Source organism: Ammospiza nelsoni, chromosome 1, assembly GCF_027579445.1.
Source record: "Ammospiza nelsoni isolate bAmmNel1 chromosome 1, bAmmNel1.pri, whole genome shotgun sequence".
In the NCBI taxonomy this organism is placed as follows: domain Eukaryota; kingdom Metazoa; phylum Chordata; class Aves; order Passeriformes; family Passerellidae; genus Ammospiza; species Ammospiza nelsoni.
The window spans coordinates 84,479,352-84,495,721 of record NC_080633.1 but is presented as its reverse complement, the minus strand read 5'-3'; the positions used below and the strand labels follow the sequence as shown (position 1 = coordinate 84,495,721).

The 16,370-nt window shown below is 38.8% G+C and overlaps 1 protein-coding gene across 5 annotated transcripts in view; it reads left to right on the top strand.

Moving 5' to 3' along the window:
- Positions 1-16,370, top strand: part of DDC (dopa decarboxylase) — a 50,347-nt gene that overhangs the window by 2,415 nt on the left and 31,562 nt on the right. Inside the window, exons 2-5 of one of the 5 annotated variants that reach the window (XM_059472200.1) lie at positions 4,549-4,662; positions 5,333-5,452; positions 9,563-9,697; positions 13,438-13,581. In XM_059472200.1, coding sequence (XP_059328183.1) covers positions 4,549-4,662; positions 5,333-5,452; positions 9,563-9,697; positions 13,438-13,581 — 513 coding nt within the window. The remainder of the gene's footprint in view (positions 1-4,548; positions 4,663-5,332; positions 5,453-9,562; positions 9,698-13,437; positions 13,582-16,370) is intronic. The other 4 variants (XM_059472210.1, XM_059472219.1, XM_059472236.1 and 1 more) reach the window with 4 other exon arrangements.

Here is a 16,370-nt window from a genome sequence, read left to right as displayed (position 1 = left end):
ATATGGGGCAGGGGGTTATTTCTCACCAGGTACAGGCTTTTTCATTTCTTTAGTCAACTTCATGGGATTCCTGATGGCCTATTCTGCAGGCAGTTAAGGTCCCTTTGAATTGCAGCATGACCACACAGTGTATCAAACACTCCTCCCAGTTTTATGTCGTCTGCAACCTTGCTGAGGGTGCACTCTATCCCATATCAAGGTATTTAATGAAGTACTAGCCTTTGCCTTTCATTCTTCATGTGACCTATCCTTGAATACTTCAGGGATGGAGCACTCACAACCTGCCTGGGCAGGTGTTTCAGTGCCTTACCACCCTCACAGGAAAGAACTTTTTTTTCAAATGTGTAATCTAAACCTATTCTCAATTTAAAGTAATTCCCTCATGTCCTATCACTACATGCCCTTGCAAAACGTCTCTCTCCATCTTTCTTGTAGGCTCCCTTTAGGTACTGGAAGGCCGCAGTTATATCACCCCAAAGCCTTCTCTTTTCAAGGCTGAGCAATCCCAATTCTCTTGGCTGTTCTCACAGGAGAGGTGCTCCATTCCTCTGATCATCTTGATATCCCTCCTCTGGACTCATTCCAATAGGTCAATGTCCTCCCTTATTCTGGGGATCCTAGAGCGGGACACAGCAGTCCAGGTAAGGTCTCACCAGAATGGAGGAGAGGGTCAGAATCCCCTCCTTTCCCCTGCTGCCCACATTGCTTTCAGTGAAGCCCAGGGCACTGCCTTCACCACTTCTTTCCTGTTGGTAAATGTGCAGTCCCACACCCTGTCCCACATTTTTGTCAGTTCCTCCACAGTTTCCTGTGTTAGGTAATTATCAATGCACTCCAGAACCCTCCTGACTGTGTCCTGCTGTGTTGTCTGTCCAGCAGATGTGAGAACTATGACCTGTGAACATGAAGTTTCTTCCAGCTGTCTGAATGCTGCACTCATGTGCTTCTTCTGACCAGGTGGTCTGTAGCAGATGCACACCCCCAAATATTGCCCATTTTAATATCTTCACCAGTCCTGACTCACAAGTTCTTGACTGGCTCATTGTCCATTCTTAGGCAGAGATCAGTGCATTCCTGCTATTCTCTTCCATAAAGGACCATCCTCTGCCTCGCCTTCCTGGTCTGACCTTCCTGTCCTCATCTGCTGCAGCACTTCAGTCATGCAAGCAATCCCACAGCATCTCTGTGATCCCAGTGAAATCACAGACCTGTACTTGCACTCAGCCTTCTCTTTCCTTCTGTTTGTTCCCCATGTGTTGTGCACAGCTTATAGGTGCTTCAGCGAGGCACCCATTTGTCTTGATTCCCCAGAAAAGATGTGAGGGCTCCTCTGTCTTGCCCCTGCCCTAATGCTGCCCTCTCAGCACTTCCTAATTTATGTAGATACACTGGGGATCAGTCTGCTTTAGCCTTAGCTTCTTTCTGAGTTCTCTCATGTCCCTTTGCTTGCCAGCTTGGTCCATCTTCCTCCCTTGGCTGTGGTTTCCTCTCCTTCCCTCATCATTCCTAGTTTACAGCTCTCCTTCCCAGGTTATCCAGCCAGTCTGCAAAGGTATTTTTTCTCTAATTGTTCAGGTTATATTTTCCCTTTTCCCTTAATCTTCTTCCCATGTTTTTCCTGACAAGAATAACATTTAAAAGTACATCTAGAGTTTTTCATCTATAGCATTTACCTACTGTTTGACCAGGGAATGTCTTATATCCGTTTTATAAATGAAGAACTTCAGAAAGGGCTTTTTCAGAAAGAATAAGTAATATGACATATCATAAACCCTTGTTTTGTCTGTAAGCTGTTGGTGGCCCATAAGTGATTCTTGTTTCGTTCATGTTGACATCTTTACTGTGTTAGTTGTGTTCAGATATTTGCTACTTATTGTAGGACTAAAAATATGAAAATAGTGTTCCTTCAGAAGGGCAGGGATCAATTAACTGTGTGAAGTGATAATGATGCAGTATCTATTGCTGTCTTCACCCTGTAGGAGAAAAGAATTTGTGAGTAGTGAAATTTCTTTATGGAGACTTACTGTGAAATGTAAGGTAGACCTTCAAAGGGCAGCCCACCCAATGATAATGACAGTAATGGCACTAGGTTCCTGATTCTAACACAGAGACAGAGGGAATAACTGCAGAACTCTGATCTCCACAGCAGGCAGACAGTAAGAAAGGATCTGCATGTCAAAATATCAGTCACCTTTCCCTCTCAGATTTGCTTTGCTGTCTTTCTCTTTTAGAGCTAAAAATGATCAAGTGTAGTTGTAACTGCAAATAGTGGTACTCAAGATGCTAATTTTCCTCACATTGGATCCATAATCTATGAACTTTGAAGTTCATAGATTAGTACCTATCCTCAGAAGTACCTATCCTCAGAATGTGGTAAAGGAAGACTCTTGCTTAGACCAAGCAAGCCAGAGAAAGACATCCTTAGAAGAAATCTTGGAATTAGAATGTCTCTGAGAAGCACTAGAGTGGTAATTAGAGTGAACCCAAGACATTTGTATATCATTATTTATCAGCAGAGGGCAAAAAACCCAGGCATCAATTATGTCAGGCTCTTTGCAATATCTGACTAAGTGTATCTGTTCCAACATTGTGAAAAAAAGAATTTTACAGCTGCTTCAAGGGACGGGGGGAAGGGGAGGCAGGAGGAAGAAGCGCAGCTGCACTTGCCTCAGGGCTTTTAGCTTTTTTGCTTTGTGTGAGTGGTGCAACTGGAATCTGCTGTGTTTCATCAAGCAAATGGCTCCCAGCAAACAGTCAGTTTAACTTGATTAACCTAAGATGAATGTCACAAGTCTTACAGATCACAGAGGATTAGAGCTGGGGAGATGAACAGTGGCAGCCCTGGCTTGTTACAGATATCAGTGAAAGTCTGTGCATGTGGACCCTATCAGAGACCACTGCTTCTTGAATATTTTATTGTTTTCCTGTGGAGAGCCACATCCCATCTGGGGTGTTTTTCTGATTTGTGAAGGAAGACATTTGCCACAAGATCTCTAAAACTTTGTTACAGCAAAGAAGGATTTCCCGAGCAAATGTGGGATACAGCTGAAGAGGTTCGCAGTGGCTTGTCTCTGGATAACTGATTTGACAGGTTTCAACCTAGTGACCATTAATAATGAAATCTTGAACGGAGCAGGTACAGGGCTAGTTTAGACGGTGGAAAATTGTAATGGGTAGGAGATGTTTTCATGTGAAAGAGATAGGCACATTTGAAATTGGTACACTGCAGCGGGGAAAGTGATACCTGATTCATTCTGTTCAAGAGTTAAGGCAGTTTCCCCTTGGCATGGACCACAGCCCTTAAAGAAGAGCTGGTTGTTGGCATGAGGAAGGTTAGAAGATGAAAGAAACAGACTATTTGCAGCATGCAGTACTGTGTGGTGCAGCAATCCCTGAGTTAGCTCTAGAACCAGAAACCTTATCACAGGCTAGGAGAGAGGAGTGTAAGAGCTAAAATTCATCAGAGAATGAATGTGGAACAAAACAGCAGAGAAACACTGAACTCGGGCAAGAGAGAATGTATAGTTGTGCTATCCTCCAGCTATAACAGAAGAATTCCAATATTAAAAAGGAAGCAAAATGATGTAAGAAAAGGCTAGCCTTCAATAACTCTGCAGCCGCTAGACTTCCACCCATGAAAAAAATCTTACATAGATCTGCTGAATTCTTGCTTACAGCTGTGGAAGACTTTTTTCAAAAACTTGCCTTTTTGAATGTAAAAGCTGGTTTTGCCAAACATATCACTTATCACATTATTTCCACTGAACACTGCTGTGTGGCTGTGCATTTCCTGCTTTCAAATTTTTTTAGATTAGAGTTGTGGAGCACTATCAAGTATCTCTCAGATCCTTAAAATTTCTTGGATGTTACATAAGAGAATTCTAAACATTGCTTTGGCAGGACAATTGACTGCCATTTATGCAGTTACCATGTTCTTCTCTCATATTAGTTCATAGAGAGTGGAGTTGTATGTAAGTCACAACTTGTTAAAGGGAGATGAGAGTTTCGTTTTCTACAGAAGTTACTGTATACTGGGATGGGTTTTTCATTTTGTGGTGAGGAGCTGTTTGGTCAGATTCACTGCCTGAGAATTAGCAAACAACATGAGAGTGTGGACAAGAGAGTTCTGTGGACTTCTGCTGCACTGAAGACACTCTTCCTCTGTCTGTTGTGTGACAGAGATGGAAAACCAAAATACCAGAGTCCCTGATGGTAGAGACTCAAGAGCAGTGAGCCTGAGCTTGCACAGAAGCTCAGGCTGCCATGACCCACGCAATTCTTGTCTTCTAGGAAGAAAAATGGAGAACTCTCATTTTGGAGCTGTTGGGGGGTTGGGGTGAGAACTTACTTATTTTTATTTTGAGTAAAAGATGGAGAAAATATCATGAAAAAAACAAGGTAAGTTTTTCTAAAAAAATGAGATCCTCTGTTACAGCCAGCTAGTCAAGAACTGTTGGCTTGTCACAACCTCTAGCCTTTTTTGATTTTGTGACAATTTTTTCCTGCTTCCTGTATTAGTTAAAAATAATTATTTTCCACTTAATACAGGTGACTCACTGGCACAGTCCGTACTTTTTTGCCTACTTCCCTTCAGCCTCTTCCTTCCCAGCTCTTCTTGCAGATATGTTGTGTGGTGGAATAGGATGCGTGGGCTTCTCCTGGGTGAGTTTACTCTGGTGGGTGGTATTGGTGCTTCACCTTGCCAGAATTTTAAGTGTTTCAGTAACATTCTACAATGAAATAATTTATTATTAGCAGTGAAGTCACAGGAGTATTTTTGTAGATAAATTTCCTTGATTAATTAAGGGTTTTCACCTAGACAGCCTGAATGATTCCAGGAATAAAAGGCTATTTCCTCATACAAGTTTTGCTCTTGAAAAATCACCAACAGTTAGAATTAGTGATAGCAATGCAAACATACTGGTAATCCAGTAATAAGTATGACTGTAGTTTAGCAGCCATTGTTGTTATTTCTCTTTTCATCTGGATGATGGAAAATTTCATTAAAACCCCCACATTCATATGACATATACTCTTCTCAAAACAGGCTGATATTTGATGTTGGAAAAAATATGCAAGATGCAATCCTAGCTTTGACATTTGATAGTCATAGTTCTATGTAAGGCCTATTTTGACATTTTTTAGTAAGTGTTAGAAACTATATGCACAAAATGGTCTTCAGGTCCCTAACTTGGCTGGTGACATTAGTCATCTCGTCTCTACAGCAAAAAAAAAAAAGAGAGAAAGAAAGAGAATTATTCTTGCTCAGGTAGATCTGATTTCTCTTCATGGTCTAGTGAGATTATTCCCTCTGCTCTGTTTTTCAACACAGGCTGCAAGTCCAGCTTGCACAGAGCTGGAGACTGTCATGCTGGATTGGCTAGGGAAGATGGTTAATTTGCCTAAGGAGTTTTTAGCTGAGAAGGATGGCCAAGGTGGAGGAGTCATTCAGGTAAGAGGGGAAATGAGACAAATACAGATTGAGTTCTTGAAATCATGATTTTGTAAAATCTTTATACTAGGACACTAATTAAGGAAATATAATTTTGTTTGCTGCCACATGGGTTCCTTTCAAATTTCAGGAGGATTGATGGTCTGTGAGAATGTCTATAGGTGGGCAGGATCATTCAGGAAAGTAATGCTGATGTTTCTGGAGCAGATGATTTCTAAAACACTTCTCAGTGAAGAATTGTTAATAGTTCAATTTAAAATTTAGGCTTAAAATTCAAATCAGAATTGTGTAGGATGGAGACTTCAATTTGTTACTCAGTGAACTGAGCTCATATTTATCAAAAATATCCAGCAATGTTTCATAGCTGAGGTTAGAAGTCTACCTGTTCTATGTGCAATTGTTTATTTCAGTCAGTTTCCACAGAACATTGGAGATAAACTTTGATAAATAGAAATAGCAGAATGTAGTAAAAAGTATACCAGTTTTTGCCAAAGAGGTTCAAATTTCTTTATGTTTTTCTTATACAACAAAAGGAAAAAATATTTTAATATTGTATTTTAATTATTCTATATAAAAATTATATATATATAAGTTTTTCTTATATAACAAAAGGAAAAAGCAGACAATTATAATAAAATGAAGAGCTGTTTAAAATGTGTACCTAAGCAGTTCTATCAATAGATAATACAATTTTGAGACTACAGTGCATATCCAAACTAGAAAAAAGTCCCCAAACTTTGACATTGACTGTTGAATGAAACTTACAATGTCTGAGCAGATAACCTGAACAATAATCATGGGCAATCTTGGTCCTAGATGGACTTGCACCTACACCAGTGTATTTCCAGTATAGTTCTTTACTCATCTGCTTGCTCTGTTAGTGTCTTTATCATTACGATTGCTAGGGAGGGCTTTATTTTCAAGAAAGCAAGCTTCCCTCATGCATGTAGCAGCATCTATTTTGTACCAGTTAAAGCAAGCAATTATGCCTGATTGTTATCAGCAGGAAATATTGCCCCTCCAGGCTGACAGTGCTGGATTGCCCATAATTTTCATCAGAAACTGGTCATTTTCAGAATCGAAAGTGGCCTCTCTGTTCCAGCTTATGATGCAGTCGTTTGGGCTGCAGATCTTGTCTTGCTCTTGAAACAATAACGATCCAAGCAAAAGAGCATGAGGCAAAGACAACGTGTGTGAAAGTGCCAGTCATTCTGTGCCTAAATGCCAAGTAATTATTGTGCTATTGGGCAAAACCGAGCCTGTGAAAATTGCCTCTTAATTACATTTGAAAGTCTATGTCAATATGGAGCACTTTGTTGTTCTGTGCAAGATGACACTTCAAAATGGCAAAAGATGAAAGAAAATTTCAGTTCAGAGCTCTGGTGGACATGAACATCAGCTCTTGCTGATATTTCCTCCGCCTCTTGAGCCTGCTTGCCATGGCAACCTTTGTTTGCCTGTGGTAAAAGCAAAGGTATCATCATCCTTCACTTAATGCAGCATGCAGCATTGAAGAGGAGAAAAAACAGCTTTCAAAAATAAGAGAGAAAGCAACTTTCTTCCTGAAGTTTGTAACCTGCTGTTCATTCTAGATAAATTGCTGGAAAGTGTACCTGCTTTGAATTTTAAAGAGTTTTCTTGCTCTGCAAAGAAAAAGTATTTTAGGGGTGAGACAAAATTATCTTTGGCCTGGCAAAGAACACTGCTGATTTATCTTACTTGTCAGTTAGCCAAGTAGTTCAAGAACCAAGGCGTTTTTTTTTTTTTTCCTCAAAAATATTTAGCATAAGACTTTGGTGCCAAGTGTATAGAAGAGCATTGCAAACCAAGCTCTGTAAGCAGTGTAAAAAGGTTCAGTGTAAAAAAGGTGACTCAATATAAAAAAAGTGATGTATGGAAACTGAGGCAAAGGGGAAAAACCTGTGTCTGTTGTAAGACGTCCAAAAGAATTTCCACGTTGCTGGATTCAGGTACCTTTAGGCTGTGTCCCAGCAAAATTCAGGAGGCAAAATTCAGCTGGGCAGTAGGCCCTTTTCTTTTCATCCTTGTTTCTGTAAAAGGAAATTCATACAAGAACTGTTGTATACATTGACTACTCACCAGCATAGATGAAGAGCCAGGATATCTCGGTGCACTCTGTAGGAAGCAGAGGCTATTCTTCAGCCTAAGTCATTTGCCCACCCAGCCAGGTGATCACCAGAATAGTGGGGGCCTAAATTTCCAGCTCTCAAATAAATGCCTTAACCTTTGTAATTTCTTACAGCCATTTTCTTTTACGTATTAATGCCCGTTTTTGTAATTAATATGTGTATTCCATTCATATCCTGGAAACGCACTAACAGTGTAAATAGTTATTTTATTTCAGCTATTTTGACTTTTTGGGCAGAAAAAGTAGGAAGATTTCTCCATGTTCTGATATTGTGATGAGAACTCTGTCTGGCTACAGACCATACACAGAATAACATGGCTTAAGGAGATTGCCAAATTATGTTTTCTGTAATTAATAGACCAAATTTCCTTTGCCCCTTGCCTCCACATGGAAGGCAACCTTACTTGACCAAAAGGAGTAATTGTATCCTAATTCCATACTGTATCTGTAATAATTTCCTCAGTTACCATAATACTGTATGCAGCAGCAGCAGGAAGTATTAAAAAATGCACAAAAAATGCAAACTAGTGCACAAAACTCTTCAGCTTGTGTTTATGCCTTGGGGTCTACATTCTTTGAATCTCACACTACCAAAAAGGCAGATAAAATGTATTAATCATTGGAAATACATTCAGTGAATGCTCTGGGACTGTCCTTTTCCCACATTACTCAGCTGAATTTCAGCTGGATTGCATTCATGCACTGTTGAGATGTTGACATGAGTAGAAGGGAGCTTGGTCTCATATGAATAGCTCAGCCAACTTCAGTGTAGGAGAAAGTCTGAACTCACTGGGATCATTCTCATATATGAAATCTGTCAAATCAGGCTCATCTTTAAGGAAATAAAATTGCCTTCCAAATATTTAAACATTTGTTGTAATTAGTAAGTATACTCAAGTCTTCAATAGAAGTAGGAGAGAATTTTGGTACAGGAGAAGAAACATCACTCCAAAATTAGTTTGTTGAAACTGGGGTTATTTCTGAGACAAAGATACTAAAATAAGTGACTCTATTCAGAGCACTATTATGATTCACATGATATTTAATCAACTTTGAAAGTACCTAAAAACTTCATCTTGCTTAGAGATTCCCCAATACATTGAAATTTATGAGTATGTATTTACAAACTGCTACAAATAGTTTAAAAGAGTAGTTTAGGGCATGTTTCAGGTGCATTTTCTAGATGAAAACTGTAAAAAGAATTTCTGGGAAGTTGTATTCTGTGAAATTTACTAAATAAATTAATAAATTCATACAAAAATTTATTTTTGTTATCACAGAGTATCCAAGACATATTTTAAACTGATGTTTTGTGAGTCAAAGTGCAATTTATAAGTAGCGTGTCACTGTTCCTTTCATCTTTCTTGGTGTTGAAGACAACATACAAAACTAATACTTTGAAGTGCAATTAGCAATTGAATCATAGCAGTTTTGGTTTTTCAGTGGTTTTTTTTCCCTTTTAGTCACAATAATTTACTTGCCCAAGGTAATTCTAATATGAAAGGAGGTGCATAATTAGGCATGTGTCTTGATAGAAGTGAGAGCTGGCATTCAGATTGTGATGGAACTGAGATGTGCAGAAATCCAGAGTAACAGAAATCAGCAGTTACTCTGACTGAATTGTTATGAATTAAGAGCAGACTGGTGCCTGGTTTGAGAGCCTTGTCACACACATTTAAGCCTTAGTGAGTCCAGATTTGTAGCACTTGCTTGCGAGGCTGTTGCCTAAACGGACCAAGCATAGAGATTTAAGAGAAAAGGCAAAAGCATTGGGAAGGAGGAGACCAAGATCAAACAGAGATCCCTCCCTTGCTGTCAGACATATTTTTAAAAAACATAAGATTGCACAGTTTCTCATCTGCATTTTCTGTTAACTACTTTGAAGATTAACACAGAATGAATGTCGCTTTTCTCCTTCTGCAATGTTTTCACTTTGAATCTTCCCTCAATTTATCCCCCAGGGAAGTGCAAGTGAGGCCACCCTGATTGCACTGCTTGCTGCAAGGACAAAAATTATCAGACAGGTGCAGTCAGAGAAGCCTGAGCTGACAGAAGCAGAGATCATGGGCACGCTGGTGGCTTATGCTTCTGATCAGGTGAGTGCCTCTCATTAACTTGGAAACACGGTGTCTGTACTTAACAATTTTGGCCATCTGAATAGGCAGGTGAATTTAGCATAAACTCTTTGGATTGGTGACTATTTGATTTTGGTTGTTTAAATCTTACTGTACATCCTATGTGTGTTCCATGGGGGTCTGTATTGGGATCAGTGTTGTTTAACATCTTCATAAATTACATAGACAAAGGGATTGAGTGCACCCTCAGCAAATTTGGAGATGACACCAAGCTGAGTGATGCAGCTGCCACAGCTGAGGATGGGATGCCATCCAGATGGACCTGGACAAACTTGAAAATTGCTCCATGGGAATCTCATAAGGTTTAACAAGACCAAGTTCAAGGTGCAGCACCTGGATCAGGGCAGCCCCCAGTACCAACACAGGCTGGGGGGGATGAACAGATGGAGAGCAGCCCTGTGAGAAGGACTGGGGAGTGCTGGTGGGTGAGGAGCTGGACATGAGCTGGCAAAGTGTGTTTGCAGCCCAGAAAACAAAATGTGTCCTGGGCTGCATCCAAAGCAGTGTGGGCAGCAGGGGAGGTAGGGGATTCTGCCCCTCTGCTCTGCTCTGCTCTGCTCTGGTGAGACCCCACCTGCAGGGCTGCATCAGCTCTGGGACCACAGCATAGGGAGGGACATGGACCTGTTGGAGCAATTACAGAGGATGGACACGGAGATGATCAGAGGAATGAAGCACCTCTTCTATGGGAAAAGGCTGAGAGAATTAGGATTGCTCAGCCTGGAGAAGGGAAGGCTTTGGGGTGACATAATTAAGACTTAAAGCCTGTATGAAAAACATGGGGGGACTTGTTACAAGAGCATGTAAAGAACAAGGGGTAATGATTTTAAACTGTGAGTAGGGTATTATATTAAAGATATTCTTTACTGTGGGAGTGGTGAGGCACTGGAACAGGTTGTCCATAGAAGTTGTGGATGTCCTACCTCTGGAGGTGTTCAAGGCCAGGATGTATGGGCTTCTGTGCAACCTGGTCTAGTAGAAAATGTCCCTGCCCATGACAGTGGGACTTGCACCAGCTGATCTGTAAGGTTCCTTCCAACCCAAGCCATTCTATGGTTCTGTGGTAAGTGAACTGGAATGTCATATGTGCTTTCATATTATAAAGGATAAATATCCAGATGTCAGTGTTAAACATCTTTATAAAGAGCTTGTTTGAAGTAAATAAGGATAATTAAATAAGATATTAATTTCAGTCAGGTTTGGTAAGTATAGGGTATCCTTTGTTACATCCAGTCTTCTATGTCTATCTGTGTATCCTACGAGCACATGTGCAAGCAACCATGCTCTCCCTATATGCATGCATGGGTACAGATGTATGTATGCAGAAAAACCTAATGCATGAATAAAATCAAATCAGTCACAGTACTTAAAGAAACGAAAACATTTTTTTTCTTTTAAAAAAGAAAACCTTTAAGATATCCATCTGCCAATCCAACTAAGAAATCTTGTAAGGAAACAGAAAACATAATCCTTGATTTCTGACTGTGAGTGGTATTTAGCAGACTGAGTTACACTAAATTCTCAGCAGGCCATGACTATGAGAGGATTTTAATGTTAATGAAAACAAATTCTGCTCATGTGAGTTCTGCTGCTGCTATGTTTCTGACACTGTAATCCTACCGAACGGCCATGCAGTGTTGTTTCTCTTAATATGTGTGATATTTTCTTACCTACATGTCAATGAGACAGAAAAAAATCCCTCTCTTAGTACTTACTGTTTATATTAAAGTAATATCAGATGTGCAGAGTAAAATGGCCAGGTTTCAGCCTTACTTTGATTTACTACTAAGTGTATGGTAGAGAGCACTGTAGAAGTTGTTAACACCACACTTGCTCTTTGCTGGTGGGAAGAGGGATTACACTTGTGTGGTGAGAAGATTCAAGACAAGGAAATATGAGAAAAGATAACTGCTTTCAAGAGGCACAAAGGATATTTTTCCTTTCTTTTTGTTTGTTTGGGACCCTAAGGTCAGTATTGCACAGACCACCAGTCCCAGAGCTCCAACCGACCCAGTGATGCACAAAACCTTTTACTTGTTTTGACTTCTTTGTCCTGTGTAAGAGGCTGACCTGAAATGAGGACTGACAGGCCTTCCTGCCCACTGAAGGTCAGAGGATCTTATGTTTACAGAAGGATTTGCCTTAAGATACTGCTGACCTTTCCTAGCAGATTGTTGCCGAGCTCACCGTTCCTTCTGCGTTAAGAACAGACCTGTGTGACTCATAGGCAATAATCCACAAAAGAAAGTTCAATCCATTCTGTAAAAGGGAAAACCATTTGCTGATAGAGCCCAACAATACCAGAATGCATCTGGAAAAGAATCTTGCTACAATTTTTGAGTCTTGATGAAGCAATTTAGGGGTTCTGACTGGCTAACAACCTCAATGTATTATTGTAGTTTGCTTATCTGCAATTCTAGTATAAATAAGTTCTAAAATACATTTTTAATTGTACACTTGAAGTGTGGTATTGCTATGCCACACACCTCGTTTTCCCCTTAAAAAGTTATATTTCAAATTTAGGCTTCCTAATTTTCCTAAGCTGGTGCCTAATTAGTTACCAAGCACATTAAAAGGGGGCACTACTGAGATACAAATTGATGGTACATCTGTCTTTAAAACATGTCATTCCAGAAATATGTTTAGCTGAAAGGCAAAAACTTCATCTAGGCTAGTTCAACAAAATTCTGGATTGCTATTTTTGTGATTATATGCTAAATTGAAATAGAATTAATAAGCAGTCTTAGGCACTGGCAAGAATCAACAAGGACATTGTGAATGAGAATAGTCATGATATGAAAAGGTGAGGCATTTTCCTCTTTCAAATTAATGATGATTAATGAAATTATAGAAGGTAAAATAGCTTTTCTGTTTGTTTGTTTTAATCATGCTTTAAAGGAGATTATTTTGTGGCTAATGTACCTCTCATTGTCAATGGAGTTTTTATTCCTGTTATTCTATTGTAGTTCACAAATTTATGAGAATTTGTTAGTGATATCTTCATTTTTATTAACAGAGATGTGATTTATTTTCTAAAACAATATTATTTCAGGGGAATTAAATGGAAATGTTGTAAATAATGAAGAGCTGTAAGCACATATTGGGAATGATCCTTGCCTAAAAAAGTGACTGAATGATTGAACCACCATGTAGTTAGTATGTAATCAGAAAAAAATGGTTGTGTAAGAAAATACATGTACCATATTGTGACATGTACAATTTTAGAGTTCAGAAAAGCTATACACCATAAAAATATGCTAGCCAGCACCTGAATCATTATCAGACAAGAGGATTGTCTGCACATCTTTTGATTGATCTAGAGCCAAATCCTGAAGCTCTACATCAATCCTACCATGTAAATTAAAGCTCTCGCTAAGGTTAATGGAACTCTTGTCTACTGTGATCCTGGCAATGGTCTCAAGGGTATTGCAGGGTTGCTATTAGTTTATTTTGTGTATGTGTGTATTTATGTATATGTGTATATATATATATATATATGTGTGTGTGTGTGTGTGTGTGTGTCTCCATCTACCTATAGGAAAGGTGGACAAGTATATATCTATTACATATGGTCAACTGTTCTAGGATCTCAAGTATGGCTTCACTTGAAAGGACTTACTTCTTTAGTTTGTAAATTCAAATGAACTTCTTACATTCCAGTAAAAAAAGTATTAGTCTAAAACTTACCCGTTTCTCTGTAGGCTCATTCCTCTGTGGAAAGGGCTGCATTAATTGGTGCTGTGAAGATTAAAAGTGTTCCTTCAGATGACACATTTAGTGTTTGTGGTTCAGCCCTGAAGAAAGTTCTGGATGAAGACAAAGCTGCTGGTCTTATACCTTTCTTTGTGAGTACTGGGTTTTAACAAATCAGTGGATTTAATGGTTCTCATAAGATGCTTTTGACATTAATAGATGGCCTCATCCCTAACAGAGGCACTGGTAGGCAGCTGGGCTAGAATACTAGGAGAGGTTCCATGAGTGTTCTTCACATACCTTTTTGTGCAGGAGGAGAAAATAATTTGAGCAACTGGTTGCACTTCTCAGCAAAATTATGTTTGAGGTTAATTTTATAGTTGCATGTAGTCTTGCAGTGTTATAATGTCCTGATTCCTGAATTCTGAACTGCTTACCTTTATTTTTCAGGTTCCAACTTACTTACAAATAAAACAAGTTTAAAGGCAGTAAATTAAATTATGTTATCTCAAGCCCAAGTGTCTTCAAGAAAAATAGTTTCCTCTTGATAGTACTTTAGCAAAAACATGAATCTCCATAATGTACCCCAAATATCATCAAGATCAGATGCAGTCAGGCACTTGTGAGTAAGTAATTAATCTCTAGCAAGTGAGTTATAGAGAATGCAGCTGTGGAAACTTCAGATGTCACCATTTCTTGTTATCTGTCCACTTTTTTTTTCTCCAGAAATTCCTGCTTTCACAGCAGGACAGCGAAGGCAAATATAGTTATGTATCAGTATCTTAAGCTCATAATCCCCCAAGTTTTGACATAGAGCATTGTTAGATTAGCTAAAACTATAAATCTTGGTTCTACCATGATAAGAACCTGATCAAAAAGAAAAATTGCCTATTCATCAGATCTGCTCCTCCTGCCAGTTCAGAATACTATGCTATTACTTCAAGTTAAAACAAGATTTTGCCATTTGTTTTTTTTTCCTATGATGTAAGTAACTTCTGTTGTGGTTTTGTATACCACCAAAAAAATTCTTTGCTTATTTCCAAGCATTATGCTCAACTAAACTTGATAAGAACCACAGGCTATATAGATTTATTAAGGGGTATAACATGCTACAGAGAATATGTTTTTACTGGCCTCCACTGAAGAAAAAATCCTCACACAACTAATTTAGAAACTGAGAACTTCAGAAATGGGATTTTTTTAAGAGATTCAAAAATAAATCACTTTTTTCACAAAAAAGTCGTGTCCAACAATGGTTGTTTCTTTTCTTTCATGTTGTAACATTTTGAAAAGGGATAATGTGACTTAAATTTCTATGAACTGTTTTCAGAAGAATTAGAAGATTAAGCTTGCTTATACTTATGGATTAGTGCCAAATGGGACAAAGAAGCTTAAATTTCACCAGGCTCTTATGAAAATATAATCTTTTTACTCTTCTTGTTATTAACCTTTAGAGAATGCTTTTATGTAATATGAGGATGACTAGAATGAGAAGTGGTTTTCCTATGTGCAGAACACTGCTAATTTCCAGGGTGCCTAGAACTAGCGAGTCCTTAGGATGACCAAGCACATCCTGTCAATTGCTTTATAATATAACTGAGAAAAAAAAGCATTTCTAGGGATTCCAAAAAGAACTTTTTTTCTGTGGGATGCACCTACTAAGGTGAAGAACAAGCCACACGGCATGTTTTATTTCTCTGTGTTATGATCCCAGCTCATAATACCTTACACAGTATCCTGTTTCTATATCTCACTGTTAATTTTAAATAATTACAAGTACAGCAGGATATCACATCTTCATGCTGTAACTATAAATGTCTTTTTTCCTCAGCTTTCATCCATTTACAAAAAAAAAAATGCAACTTGCCCCTCATAAATATTCAGGCCTTATTAATTTTTCTATGCATACAAGAGGAAAAAAAATCTAATTTATGTATTCAGTGACACATTTACAAAGGGTGATTTAACTGCTGTTTTTCTTTCTCTGTTTGTTTAGCTGTGCAGCTTTCAAAGACATCAGAGGCTCTGCCTGAGTTTATACAGCCTGTATCGAGTCCTCCACTTATTTGTATACATAAAATATGTCAGGTTTAGCTTAGATTAGATCTCATTATTGGTATGGCTGGCCTCATAACTCAAAAGGTGTGTTAATTCTCTGTCATGCTGAGCAGCAGTCCATGCACTGTATTAGAGCTCCCTTTTTTGGCTTGCAGATTTCAAAAGCCTTTCCATTTCTTTTGTTCTTGAGTAATTTGGTGCTGTTGTATTTTGTTCTGGTGACAAAGATATGCACATTGCCAAGCAAACACCTTAGCCACTTGATTCCTTGTCTCCCTGTATTCACTGATCCTTCACTAAGGGGAGTGATTCAGCAACAAGCAACAAGTTTGATGGAAGAAATTCTGCCTGAAGAGACTTGTGACAGCAGCAACATCACTTCTAATGAAGATGTCTTGTTTGCATCCAAGCTGCTACAGTCTCCCTTAGAAGCAACAAAAGGTTTTGTAAGGGATTAAAAAGAAAACACAAGTAAATTGCAATGCCTTATAGGCATGTTCCTCCTCTTATTCTTAATGAATAAATGAAGAATCATTATACTGAACTTGGTAACAGTGCTTTCCCTGTAAAGGTGAGTGGAGAATGAGGGTCGGGTTTGCTTGATGTGAAACAGGTTCTGTCATTACAGCAATCTGTTAACAAAAGGTTTGCTTTTCACTTACATAGGATTTGGCAGTCAGCCTTTTTTGGGGAGAGGCATTGTCTTTAAAAGGAATCTTTGCATTCCTACCCACCATCAATGTCCTGTAGCACTAGTAATGTGTATATAATTTTGTTCAGTAAAAGCTGTTGCCACTAGGGTACCCTGATCTCTACTTTTGTTTTCTTTCTTTCATTTCTGAGTTCAGACTTGTGTTAATTCATCTCTTTCAAAATACTTTTG